The sequence below is a fragment of the Typopeltis vanoorti genome, chromosome 24, assembly GCF_054136105.1.
Source record: "Typopeltis vanoorti isolate ZY-2024b chromosome 24, IOZ_Tvanoo_1.0, whole genome shotgun sequence".
NCBI classification, from domain to species: Eukaryota; Metazoa; Arthropoda; class Arachnida; order Uropygi; family Thelyphonidae; genus Typopeltis; species Typopeltis vanoorti.
In genome coordinates, this window is record NC_143572.1 from 73,483,848 (window position 1) to 73,498,134 (window position 14,287).

Sequence of the window (14,287 nt, forward strand, 5' to 3'; positions counted from 1 at the left end):
TAAAGAAACAAAACTAAATATATTAATATGCACCACAGTCAGAGAGAGAGAGAGAGAGCGCTATGCATATTATTGAAAATTACATTGTTGCAATATTTCCTTTATCAAGAAAAAAAATTACACAATTTTATTAAGTTGAATATGATTACACACGCAATCATGAACGGCAACTAACCTCTTGTCTGCAAGATCAGTCTTATTTCCTACCAACATGATAATTACATCATTACCCCTTTCAGTTCTCACATCATCTATCCATTTTGATGTTTGGTGAAATGAATTGGAATCTGAGAGAAATATAAGAGAAAGTTATAATTATATTAGCACATCAATTCTTTATTTAATAAATTAAACAGAAAAAGCTGGAATTTCCAGGGAGGGAGGAAATGGAGAGCCATTCATCCATGTGAATGTTAAAAATATTTTATTAGCATCTTATTTGAATTTGTGGTTTTGCATTAAAATGTATAATTAAACAAATAGTTGTACAAACTGAATGGTGATATACAAGAATCATTATCACACACACAAATTATATGAATAATGGGTATTTCACACACTTCCATACATCATTCCCAGCAAAGGTTGGTTGATTGGTAGAGCCTCCACTACTAATGGCTCAGTTAAGTAAGTTTGAATGCGGTTAGTAGTTGGAAGGGAACCAATTATTCGATGCTGTTGGCACACTCTCCTCGATGAGTCTTTGGACTCCCTGGAGGTGTCAAATAATAATAATAATTCACCCACCTTTGGCAGCAATTACAGATTCCACTTTCTTGGACAAACTCTAGTACTTTAGCTAACTTTATCAATTGGGCAGTCTATCTTGCTCTCAACCAATGTTCTTACCTTTTCCAAAGATACTGTACAGGGATATATCACAGTCATGTAAATCAGAGTTATGTGCTTGCTAAACTAATCTTCATATTCACATTTCCTAAACATTTAGTTGCTGCCCATGCAATTTAACAATGCATTAACATGTTGATACGCATTTGTCATTTCCACAGATTACTAAAGCACTGGCAACAAAGAAGTATCTTCAGAATGTCAAATACAGAGTTTGATGTTCCTCATATGAAATGGTATAGCAAGAGTAAGATATTGTTATTGACAGTTGCCATAATGGAGCATTTTTTTTTTAAATATTATTTCTCTGACATCTCATTGGAATCAAACACACATCATGGGAGACTCACTTAACCATTCTTCATACAATGCCCAATCATACCTCTCATTGAACTCATTTACTGATGAACCACTCACAAGTACCTCTAGCAACCCATTCCACCCATTCATCATCCTCCAACACAAAATTTAGTCCTAACATCTTTGCTATACAATTTCCAGGGTTCACGTACTGAAAAAGGTTTTTGGTTAATTCTATAAAATGCCTTTAGTAATATATATGCTTCTATCATATCCCCCCCCCTTTATTCACCTATCATAGTTTTTAAAGTCCACAGACCTACCACAATCGTTGTCACTTTCCTTTAGATACTCTCAAATCCCAAAGAATCCAAGGGGCTAGATCTGGTGAAGTAATCCAGACATGGCTTTATTAAAGCTTTATCAATTTAAGGAAATAATGACCTTTTAATTTCTGATTGTCAGTGTGTACAAAAATCACATGACCTGATGTATTGTTTTGGTTACCTTTGCAATGTCGTCTTAACTTCAACTCCCTATCTACAATGATTTTCCAATGCCTGGCCTCATTAATTTCCCATAGTTCACTTCCACCAACACTAGATGAATATTACATATTAATAAATAAGTCATATTCATCTAGTGTTGGTGGACTTCACTTCGAGTAATTTAATTAAATAGTAGCATAATACATAGCAACAGAGGAAGAAAGTTTTGTTTAAATTTGCTTGAATAATTCTGTATGATGTAACATGCGTGAAGTGTATTTTTTGGCAAATGTGAATAGCCTACAACAAAAAGGAGATGAGTGAAAAATTTATCAAAAATATGTTTTGATTAGGCAGATAGAGAAATGAGAGTCACTGAAATGCCAGCAAATCTTTTGAAGGAACAAATGAGCAGATGTAGCAGGATATGACATGTAAAAGAAAGAAAGTATGAATCGAAGAGTTTTAGTACAAAATGATGATATCAGAATGTAAAGGAGGTGAGAAAGCATGTGAAAGCTGAATGAAAAAAGTGCAGTATGATTAGAAATTCCAAGGCTTTGCTTAGTATTATAAAGAACTTTGCAAAGGCCAGAAAGACTGGAAAATCATGCTATAGCCTGACCACAGAAGGGAGAGCTTTCATTGGAAGACTGCCAAGAAGAGTCAATTTATATTAAAGGGGAGAAAGAAATAAGGTGATGAACAAATTGGTCAACAACACGCGAAATCATGTGTTTTATAGGTAAAATTTTCCAACTGTTATACAAGCAAAATAATTACCACTTTAAAAACTACAATGATCACAAAAGAGAAGTTAATTTTCCAACATGCAGTAATAAACAACTCATCCCACAATACGGATTGATTACTCTATTATCGGAATGGATTCTCCTTCTGTTGACATGTGCAGAAGTGTTGAAGGGTCTCGTATCTGTGGGTGTACTATAAAAGTATCAAGAAAAGTAAAGCAGAGAAATGAAATACAATAAAAAGAAAGGCAAGAAAGGACAGAAAATTATTATTTTTATATTATTTAATGACACCTCCAAGGAGGCCAAAGACTCATTGGAGTCTTTGGACTCCTTGACAGCAATGGTAAATTATTGGCATTAGTGAGACTTGTTTGACAGAATTGCTGAGAAGGCAGCTTGGAGCTGTACCTTGGTATAAGAAAGTGCAAGGTAGCAAGCAAAATCAGCAACAAATGGAGAGTGTTCAAGAAGTGTCTAAATGAAACTATAAACTGCCTGCATCCCTAGAGTTACAAGAAGGAAAAAAAAAAAAATATATGCATGGAAGAAATATCAGGAGACGTAATTACATTTCTCTAGATTTATGAGAGTTCAGTAACAGTATAAAGAACAGGTGTGGAATGCAAAATTAGACAACCAAAAATAGTTAGTGAAAGAATTCTCTTGGATTTCCTTCAACTATGTGGTAAGTAAAGAAATAACTATGAAAGGGTAACCTTAGAGAATACAGGTGGTAGTGCTGAATGCAAAAGGAATCATTAAATAAGTACTTCATAGACTCATTAATTCCTTTGAGTTGATGCTGATGTGAAATTAGACAAAAACACATAGGTGGATGAGGTTAGAGATATTAAAGATACTGCAAGAGTTTGATCTAAACATAGCATTAAGACTGGATTGGGTATCAGATGGACACTAAAAGATATGCAAGAGAATTAGCAATACCCTTAACCTGGTGTGAGAAGAGGAGGGCAAGATAATTCTATTATACAAGGGTAGAAACTAGGACTAATGCAGTCAATTACAGACTAAATTCTATCTCTAGTAGTCATTAAAGCCCTAGAGAGGCTACCCACCCACCTATGGAGCCTGCATTCCATAGGTGAGTAGGTAGCACTTTAATCCTTTAAAGAGGATACCATGGGTTTGTTAAAGTGGGCTTACTTTATCAGTCTGCTCACATTTTACAAGACAGAGACAACAGAACTGCATCAAGGGAATGAATACCACAATACAATGTTTATCAATACATTCTGAAAGAATTTTGCATGGAAAGTTATTATACAAATTCAAGGGGATAGGTACACAAAATAAGCTTGTACAACAGATAGGAGAATAGCTGACTGACATATCAGGGAATGTGTCTGGAGGTACTGAGTTCAAGAAAAGCAAGAGCATGACAAATAGGATAATACAGGCCTGTGTTTGAATCATTTCTTAACTTGAATATTAATGATACTAGAAATGGTTTAAAGGAGAATACTCAATTATATGTTATAAATTAAAGATGCTAAGAAATTATATTCTTAGTTTAATCCTTTATCAAAGTGTAAGCAAACAAAGCTTGTACATGTATCTTCACAACTGGGCTACTTGTATATAGAGGTTCTTGTAGAAAGGCTTATATGTTGGTAACACATGACTATTAAATTATTTAAGGAATTTGCAACATATACTGGAATATTAATTAAAAGAAACTTTAATGAATACTTCCTATATTTCAGCAATGTCACATTGCCATCTTCATGGGAACATACAAATATGACCTGTGCATGCAGGAACTACAAAAAGCAAATGAGGCAGAAGATAAGAAACTACTCTTGTTCCTAATGGTAGCCCCTAGTGGGCTATATTGGGTTGCCTTGGCCGTTGGGCTGATGGTTTCATGAAAGGATTAAATCATGAGAACACCAGCCCAATGGCCAAGACAACCCAATATAGCCAGCTAGGGGGCACCATTAGGACTTTAGGAACAAGAGTAGTTTCTCATCTTCAGCCTCATTTGCTTTTTGTAGTTTCTGCGTGCACGTGTCATATTTATATGTTCCCATGAAGATGGTAATGTGACATTGCCGAAATATAGGAAGTATTCATTAAAGTTTCTTTTAATTAATATTCCAGTATGTGTTGCAAATTCCTTAAATAATTTAATAGTCTTGTATATAGAGGCCTTGGATACTAAGGCACATCACTTGCCTTAGTACCCCATAACACAACATACCCCCAGTTTTGACCATTATTGAGAAGAGATGCCAAAGTTCAAGTAATCCAGAAGTCATATTTCCCCATATACAAGTGGCAAAAAGATTGTTGGAATCTTTAATTTATAGTATAACTGAGGAAAAAACTTTCAATCTATCTCCAATCCAGAGTATTTTAATAATAAGGTGATACACAAGGCAAGTGATGTGAAGTCATTAGCCTCTATATACAAGCAGTCCAGTTGTGAAAATATTTCATGGGCAAACTTTGCTTGCTTATACTTGGATAAAGGATTAAACCAATAATATAATTTCTTGGTATCTTTAATTTATAATATAACCAAGTGAAAAAAACTTTCATCATCAGTTACATGCTGATATTTGGATCAGTTGCTGTTATTTGGGATAAAGGATTTAAACAAAATGGGAAAGCAAAGGTTAACAAAACAGGTGTTTGATGCAAAGATGACAGGGAAAAAAAATAAAAATAAAGGATCAAGATCTAGGTGGATTGATTCAGTCAGAAGTGCCTTAGAAGACCAAAATATCAGATACATCAATATTTCAGTTCTGACAAGTTACACACTAATTTGGAAGAAAACTGTTGATAGGGGATTAATAATAATGCAAACTTAATCATGTAGTACTGTTAGAGTAGCTTGCAGGTCCCTTGAGAGTACATGTCAGAAAATTTATAATAGGATTAAGACAAAAAGAACTATGGCTATGATGCCAGTTTACTATGTCTGTTAATTGCATAGGTTCTTCTTGCCAATTTGCTGATACTATGATGAAAAACCCGAGTTTCTGGGAGGGAAACCCTGACTACTTCTGTATGAGGCCAGACAATTCAACTTCAGCTGATAAATTCTTGTAGACAGGATTTTAATCCAGGTCTTTCTAACCATTGTTAATACCAACTAAGCTATGCAGGATCATTGGTTAGGTGATAAGGGAATATATCAGATAAAGGATCCCTGCAGGCTGACTTGAATAGTGATTCTATGGACAAATATTAATGTCATTTGAATGTTCCTAAATGTAAAGTTATGCATTCTGGAATAAAGACATTACAGAGTATTATATTACTGAGAATTTGCTCAAGTGACTAATGAGCTAGAGACCCAATGGTGACAGTGAGAAGTAGTTTAGAGGCCACATTGCTAAGATGGTTAATCACCACATAGGATTAACTGAAAGTTGAAGAGATTATCACCTTATAGGAATAAAGAAATTATTCTCCACTTTACAAACCCATGATGCCACTACCTGTTGACTATTGTGCTCAGATATGGTTGTCAGCTCCATGAAGATGGAGGAGAAAGTCAAAATGATCCAGCAGGTAACCAAGATGACCTATGGCCTGTGGAATTCTGAACATGAAGACAGAATGAAGGAATGCAATCTTCAAAGTTTGAGAAACAGATGGAAGAAAGCAGATCTTTATTATATTTTTACACTCTCTCAACCATTATCATATGGTAAAAATATGGTCTTGGCAATCTTTATTTGGCCTAAATCCAGCTCATTTTTCACTAATATTTCCTTTAATAACTTTTCTTAGCCTTTTCTCAATTATGATTGCATAGATTTTCTTTTCGTTCTTTCTTTTTTTTTTTTTTTTCCTGCACTAGAACACTCAGTAAAGAAAATTCCTCCATAATTTTCTCATTGTTTTACTTCCTCTTTGCAAATTAATATGATGAAAGCTATAATCTGGCTAAAAACATAGATGAATTGCATCATCCAGTGGGAGACCACTGCTCTGCTTGCTGGAGGCCTGAAAAAAAGTTCCATGTTTGTCTCTAGAACAAGGTTTCCAGATTGTGTAAAAAATAAATTAAAAATACAAAAAATATATAAAATTTATAAAAATGGCAAAAAAAAAAAAAAAATTCTTAGACCACCCATGAATGTACTATGCTTTCAAATAAACATGGTGGTGGTTTCACAGCAGATGATGAAATTCATCTATCACTTAAAAACATTAAAGTTGTCACAGATTCAAATCCACAACCTGATGGTTCAAGACATGATATGAACTAACCATTCAGACAAGTAGGCTAGCTCTATCATCCTATTTCAGCCTCAAATATCGTTTACTCTGCCATTCCACACTGCAGATTTGTAATGACTTTTATCCAGATGAAATACTGATGACTACTGAATTAATTTCTAATGCATATTTTCAATATTGTCTATCATTTACCTCATTTAATAATTAATTTTTTTAAATAATAACTAATTCCTTTTGTTATATTCATTCCTCCATTTCTAAGCAACTTCTAAAATTATTTTTACTTACCTCGTATGTTCTATATTTTTTTTCCCCCAAAATCTCTCCGTGATTTTCATGTGGCTATTTTTACACATAACTTGGCTTTCATACATTTTTCTCTACATTTCTAAGAGCACATGCAGATTAATTAGCCATAAATATTTTATATGATTTCGTCTTTTCAAGGAGCACTTCCTAAACTTACTCCATTATGGATGTTCTTCATCTCCCTTCCCATATCTACATATACAATGCCATGATGCAGCATTCCCTGGCTGAGTCAATGTATTTCTTTTAATTTTATGACTCAGTCGATAAAATTTGATTCGTGTTTTCAATTAGATTTTCTTTTTCCACAGTTATATTTGTATGTTTAAGACTGCATCTTATGCCTATCTGAAACTGTTCAACTATAATTATTTTCACAACCATAGCATATACTTTCATACTCTGCACTTCACTAAAATGACAGTCACGTCCTATAATATTTGATCATCTAGCTTATTTGATTACATCAAACATATCACAGTAATTTTTAACTTCAGATGGAGTAATTTAAAATACAGTTCAATGAATTTAAACATACAGTCTCAAATCAATAACAACATTTCCTAAGGATAAATCTAGTTATTGTTTCAGCTATTATGGTAATAATAATAGCCACCATCATCAAATTTCTGATAGGTACTCTTAAAGGATATACAGAATACTCAATGTTTGTCAGGATTCTAATATTACCTGATCTTATATTAAGATCTTCCTCTGGGTCTTTTTTCCTATCATTCTGGCAATGCTTTGCAAACCTTTTCTCTCCCATACTGTTTAAGTGAGGGAGTCAGAGACTCATCAAGGGAGGACACATACTATATACACACCAGCTAAAATTCTTATTCTTAAATTCATTCACACTGCATGCACTTACAATATCCAAACGCAATCCATTCCAATCATGCACCACCTTCTGAGAAAAAAAATCTACTCCTCACATCCTTCTTGGCGGCCTTCATTCTCAGCTTCCAAGCATGCCCTCTCGTCCTTTCCCCACCCTCCATAAATTGAAAAATTCCATCAATTGAAATCCTGTATGATCTTTTCAGAAGTTTGTAAGTCTGAATCATATCACCTCCTCTTTCTCCTGTTTGCTAGTGTCTGCAGTCTACAAATTCTTAATCTGTGTTTATAATCAGTATTCCACAATCCTGATATCATTTTCAACACTCTCCAATATATCAGAATCACAACGGAAACCACGAGACCAGACCTGCACACATAGTCCAAGTTAGGTCTTATCAAGGACTTGTAAAGAGGTAAAATAACATCCTTATCTTTACACGTGAACTTTCAATTTCAGCATTGCAATTATCTTTTGAGTTGTATTTGCAATCTTTGTCACATGGCCCCTGAACTTCAACTTCCTATCTATTAATACTCCCAGATCCCTAGCCTCAGTTTCTTCTAGCCTAATCCACCAATATAATACAACATTGGATATCTAATCATGCTAAGTGAATGACTTTACATTTACAGACATTGAACTGAGGCTTTGTAACTGGCTTTCCATCTATGACACTTGATGGCATCCAAAGATCGTAATGGGAACACCCTAAATAAAGCCTCATTGATGTTCTTTATCCCTCAAACCATCAACTCCATCTCATCTTTTCTTCTTCGGCAGTCCAACATGTTTTGATGCGATCATCTTATTGCAGTGTTGGCCTCTGCTGGATATCTGTCAGTCAGCCATCCCCTTATTCATGCTAATATTGTATAACCCAAACCCATTTTCTCCAATTTATGCAACAGTCTACCATGCTATATTCTGTCAAAAGTCTTGGCAAAATCCAAAAGTATCATGGTGTATCCATTCCCCTTGTCTAGTTCAATGGTAATATTGTTATAGAATGTGAGAAAGTTGCTAAAACATGACCTTCCCTTAGTAAACTCATGTTGCTCATTGCAAAGTAGAGATTCACTTGTCTATCCATTTCTGAATGCAGGCCCTAACCAATTTTTCCAAAATCTTCACCACCACTCCTGAGATACTAATTTGCCGATAGTTGAATACATCAGCCTTTGCACCACCCTTGTGCAATGGAATTACCATACATTCCTTCCATTCCTGCAGAATCTTCCCTGTTCTGGGACTCATATTAAACATCGTGGTCAAATGAATGGTCAGTTCAGCTGAACACTCTTTTAGCACGTGCTGATATTCCATCATCAGTCCCTATTGCTGAATTCTTATTCAATTTGTGCAACAGCTCTAATACCTCGGACTCACACACCTGAGTTTCTTCATCTAGTGAAGAGGTAACAGTGAGTTCAATGTTGCATTCACCAGGTTGATAGCTTTTAAAAAAATGGGCACTCACTGACTGAACAACCTCTTATGCATCTGTAACCCTCATGCCATCTGGATTTAGAAGAGTTATTCTTTCTTTTATTTGCATATCGATAGAATTCTTATGAGTTGTCTTCAGCACGCAGAGCCAGTTTATTTTCATACTCAGGCTTAGCTTTCCGTACAACAGTTGCTGCTGCTTATAACTTTCATAATGGACGTCATCCTTATGTGCGAATGGTATTCCTTCCACATTGTCCCTTTCTTACGAATCTCTTGCTTAATAAGATTACAACATCCATTTGACTCCTACTCTATTTATTCTTCGAATGGTAGTATAATCGAAGATTATACTACCATTAGCCTTGCTCATACATTTCCAAATACTAACAGTATCAATTTCCTTCCAAATAACTTCATTTTTTATTAGAATACTATGAATAATACTATCTGTTCACTACTTTTTTTTTTTTTTTTAGAAATCTCAGATCCATAAGTTTCAATATTTTCTTATATACAGGTGGTTTTCATTTTGACTAATTTTTCTCTTAATTCCATTTATTCAACTGGCTCTCCGCAATATCAGCTTTGCTTATTTTGTTGCCAATTTCCAAATTTAATTTAGCACCTTCACTAAAAACTGTGCATAAATTTTAGCTACAATATTTTACTCGTTTCATAAGAACTTTTTCCTCATGTTCCAACCTCCACAGACTGACCTTTTATTGCTGATTTTTACATAAAATTTGTAGTGGATTTATTTATTTATTTAATGGATGGAACTAGATTAATTTAGGAGTATAACATCATGATCCAATTTTGATATCAGGTTTAATGTCACTTTCCTTCATAATGTGATCTATATAAATGATGAATAACAGTGAGATAGTGTGCACCCTTGTCTAACATCTGATTTTACTTCAAATCATCTTCCTGTCGCTTTCAATTCTAACTACTGATTTAAAACTTAATATAGACTGTACTACTCTGTAAAGTATACCATTCACATCAATTATAGCATAGGCTTCTTGTTATGCCTTTTTCAGTACTACAAAACTTAAACTTATATTACATTACTTGTTATATTCTCATGATTTCTGAACTATTTGTTTTGAAGTGAAAATTGATCCTAACAATCCCTATATTCACTGAACCTAGCTTGTTCTACCCCAAGCTTCCTTTTCCACAATTTTTCTTAGTCTCTTTTTTAAATATAAATTTCACCTGAAATACTTAGTAGAGACATTCCACTGCAAGTTGATGGTTCAGTTTAATGCAACAAAACTCAATTTAAAATCAAATCAGAAGGAAATTATTCAGCCAACTCTCACTACAGCGAGCTTGTGGGAACTAATGGAACACTCTGTTACACTGATAATAATTGACTTCTGAGTTTCTTTCCATCCAGTTTGTAAAATAACTTCCTTCCTAGTCTCTCTGAAAGATAAATATCCTCCTCTCTTTCATCTTGGAGTTTACAGAATCCATTGTTCTTGTGGCCTTTGTTACATTTATTACAGGCAGATGGTCATTCAGCTCAGATTTGTTTGGAGGAACATCAAGAGAATATTTGGCTTCAAGAGTCTGATAAGTCTGGTTTAGGCAGCCACACCTTGTCAATGAGGTATAGAATTCATTAGAATAAAGCTAAAGTCCTACACAAAAGTTATTTTCTTCTGGGAAGTCATCCTAAATAACACTCTTCATTCATGTGTTCATAAAATTGTAATTATACAGATTTATTTCTTTGAATTCTAAGAGTTGTAGATAGTTATCCTCAGGCAGTTGATGTGCTTGTAATTTAAGTGTTATTCATAATGTTTATCTTTTTTCAACTGTACTGATAATGGGTATATGAAACTTAGCTGAAAATTCTGTAAACATTACATATTTTCCATAATGTGTCATCCATTATTTTAATTTTATTATTATGTCATCTGCTTGCATCTCGATTTTTAAATCTATTTGTTACAGTAGATGGTTTGCTATAGTAATTTCATTTGGAATGGCATGGAAATAATGACATGTTTTTTTTTTTGGTGGCTTTGGCCAGGAAACTTTTAATAATTTCTCACAGCAGATGATATCACTTGCTCCAACAGTGTTGGCTGTAATGAGAGGCAGTGGTGTATAGTTCCATTTTTTGTGTACAAATTAAAATATTTGAAACTAATATCAACCAGATTAGGGCTTTTACAACATACTTTTTTTTTGTTTTGTTTTTAATCAGCACTAAATAAAGGCTTCTAAAAATGATTGCTAAAGCTGCTATGATCATAGTACAACTGGTAATCCAAAAGAAGGTTTGACCAGGTTATAACAATTGTTGAATAACAAGTCATGTGAAGAGTAACATGGAATCAGATTTCACAAAAATATGGCATTAAAATAAAGAGCATTATTAAGATTTTTAAGAAGAAAATTAGCTACTGCTCTATAAGTTAACATAAATTAAGATAACAATGACTGAATTTTATAAAACTTATTTCAAGAAATGAAAATATGCTCTACTTAATATTGTGTTATGCTGTTTTAATTCTTCACTCACGCAAGGATTTCAGTGATCAATGAACTGTACAAAAATATGATGAGACCAAGTTTTTCACTTACTAGTAATGTCATAAACCACAACTGCTACAGTAGAATCACGGATATAGCTAGGAATAAGACTACGAAATCTTTCTTGTCCAGCTGTGTCCCAAAGTTGAAGTCTCACCTAAATTCAAGTTATAACAGTTACACATTATTCAAATTTAAATGTTACAATATAAGGAAAGCAATCAGTACAGAAAAGTAATTTTTAAAAAATTAAACTTGGTCAAAATATACATATTAGTATCAGGTCATCCCAAAAGTAATGTTTTTAGCATTCAGTTTTGAGAAGAAGATAAGTCACTTGCTAATTTAATCAAGCATATATTCTCCACTTGAATCAATAATGCTCTTCCAATGCTACATAATGTCATTTCTATAGAATTCAGGAAGTTTAGAGGCAAAGAAGTTGCACAGGCTAAATTTCATTGCCTCTAATGTATTGTATATTGTTTTTCATTAATAAAACGTGGCAAACTTTGAAATAAGTGGTAATCTGAACGTACAAGATCAGGAGAATATGAAGGATGTGGAAGCTTTCCCAGCCAAGTTTCTCAATCTTGATACAGGTAATTCTTGCACTATGAGGGTGTGTGTTATGGTGAAAAACAACACCCTTTCGAATGACCAGAGAACACCTCTTTTCTTTCAGTTTTTCATTCAGTCAATTGAGTTGTTCACAGTATACTTCAGCTGTGAATGTTTGGTTTTGTGGCAAGAGTTCCACCTGTATAATACTAGCCATATCCCACCAAACACTTAACAAAACCTTCTGAGGGTGAAGGTCTTGGCTGAGGTTTAGCCGGTTCCCCTTGAATGAACCCACTGCCTTTAGCACTTAACATTCTTGTAACGTATCCATTTTTCATCACCAGTGACTACGCAACTCAAAAACAGAGATTGAACCCTCTCAAGAATGAAGAGCAGTGCAGATGTGCTCTCTTCAATTGTTGTTCATCAGTTAGTGAGGAACCCACTTGCCAAGGTTAGACACTATTCCAAGTTCTTGAAAATAGCAATGAATTAAGATCTTTTGCTAGATGTTCAAAAGTTTTGCACAAAATCTTCAACAAGTGTAGCATTGTCATTTCTTTCAGTAGCACTTTCCAGCATATCATTACTGAGAGAGAGACAGGGAGCCCAGAGCGAGAGAAATCTTTCAAGCTTAAGTCCCCTTGCTGAAATTTTTGGAACATCACTGGCACTTTCTGACACAGATTCTAGTTTAAGCTACAGATGAAAGCCTTGCAGTAATGAAAAGGTTGCCACATTGTCTTTTTTAGTTTATGTGAAGCAGATACCTGCAGTATTCATGTCACTATGTATGTGTGTGTTTACAGGTGCTAGAAGTAGTGTCCCATGTGATAATTGATTAATTGACAGGAAAAGTTAAACAGAGAAACTAAGTATCCACATATATACAACTGCTTCATAATAAATATATAAAATTTAGATGTTTTCCAAAGTTTATAACCCTTGTAATCATAGTGGAGAAAATATATGGACTTTCATCACATGAAAGTAGTGAATTAATACGGGAATTAATCGTTCTCTGTAAATCCGGTGAATTTACAGAGAACGATTGTCCCCCACCTCTCCTGAGTGATGTTAAAGGATATCATGTTTTTATGCACTAATTACAAAAACAGAAATGATCCACTGCCTGTCATTTTCTCACAAATTTCATACTACACACATATATATAAGAATAAATTATATTATATAAGAACAGTTTCTTATATTATCTTATTACAGTTCTTATATAAGAACAGCATGAGAAAGGTAGATGCTCCAAGGGGATGTGAATGCATGTGTAGACAAAAAGGTAAGGGGATGACCTGGGATGAAGAGAAAACAATTGGATCTGAAGAAGGTTCAAAGATGAATAAGGAGAAAAAGAAATAGTCTGAGTTAAGTATGAAGTCAATCAAGTAAGTGGTGTCAGTGGAACTAGCTATAGATCAAAGAATAAGCTGCTGTGTTTGTATTCAAATGCTAGAAGTGTAAGAAACAAGGCAAATGAAATGATCACATTAATTGAGTCTATTCACCCAAAAATTATTGGGAATGAGTGAAACATGGTTGGATGAGGATGACATCCTGACAGGAACAGATATTAAGGGTATGATGTGTTTCGTGAGGATAGAAAGGGTAAAAAGGGAGGGAGAGTGCTATTGATCATAGAGAAAGTTTTATCGAGTGGTGAGCTATGGAAATTTTAACAAAGTGCTCGCATCGTCGAGCAAAAGAAAGCCGTATTTTTACACAAAAACTTTTATTAATACAGCTTGTGTACAAATGCCAATCAAAAAGTATGACGGGGACAATCAACCTGCAAAGGCTATCATTTTTAAACAATATTCATGATCTAAACATGAAATATTTGCACATAATCATCTGTGTTAATTTATCTCTTACATAAGAAAAACATTAACTATCAAAATATAATAAGAATAAAATATTTTATAATCGCACATATGAAG

At 34.0% G+C, this 14,287-nt stretch overlaps 1 protein-coding gene across 2 annotated transcripts in view; it reads right to left on the reverse strand.

Annotated features, from left to right (window-relative positions):
* The window catches only part of Rab6 (RAS oncogene family member Rab6), a 316,080-nt gene that overhangs the window by 143,564 nt on the left and 158,229 nt on the right, over nucleotides 1–14,287 (reverse strand). For both annotated transcript variants that reach the window (XM_090414199.1, XM_090414198.1), the window contains exons 4-5: nucleotides 11,823–11,928; nucleotides 176–287 (exon numbers count right to left, since the gene is read on the reverse strand). In XM_090414199.1, coding sequence (XP_090270325.1) covers nucleotides 176–287; nucleotides 11,823–11,928 — 218 coding nt within the window. The remainder of the gene's footprint in view (nucleotides 1–175; nucleotides 288–11,822; nucleotides 11,929–14,287) is intronic.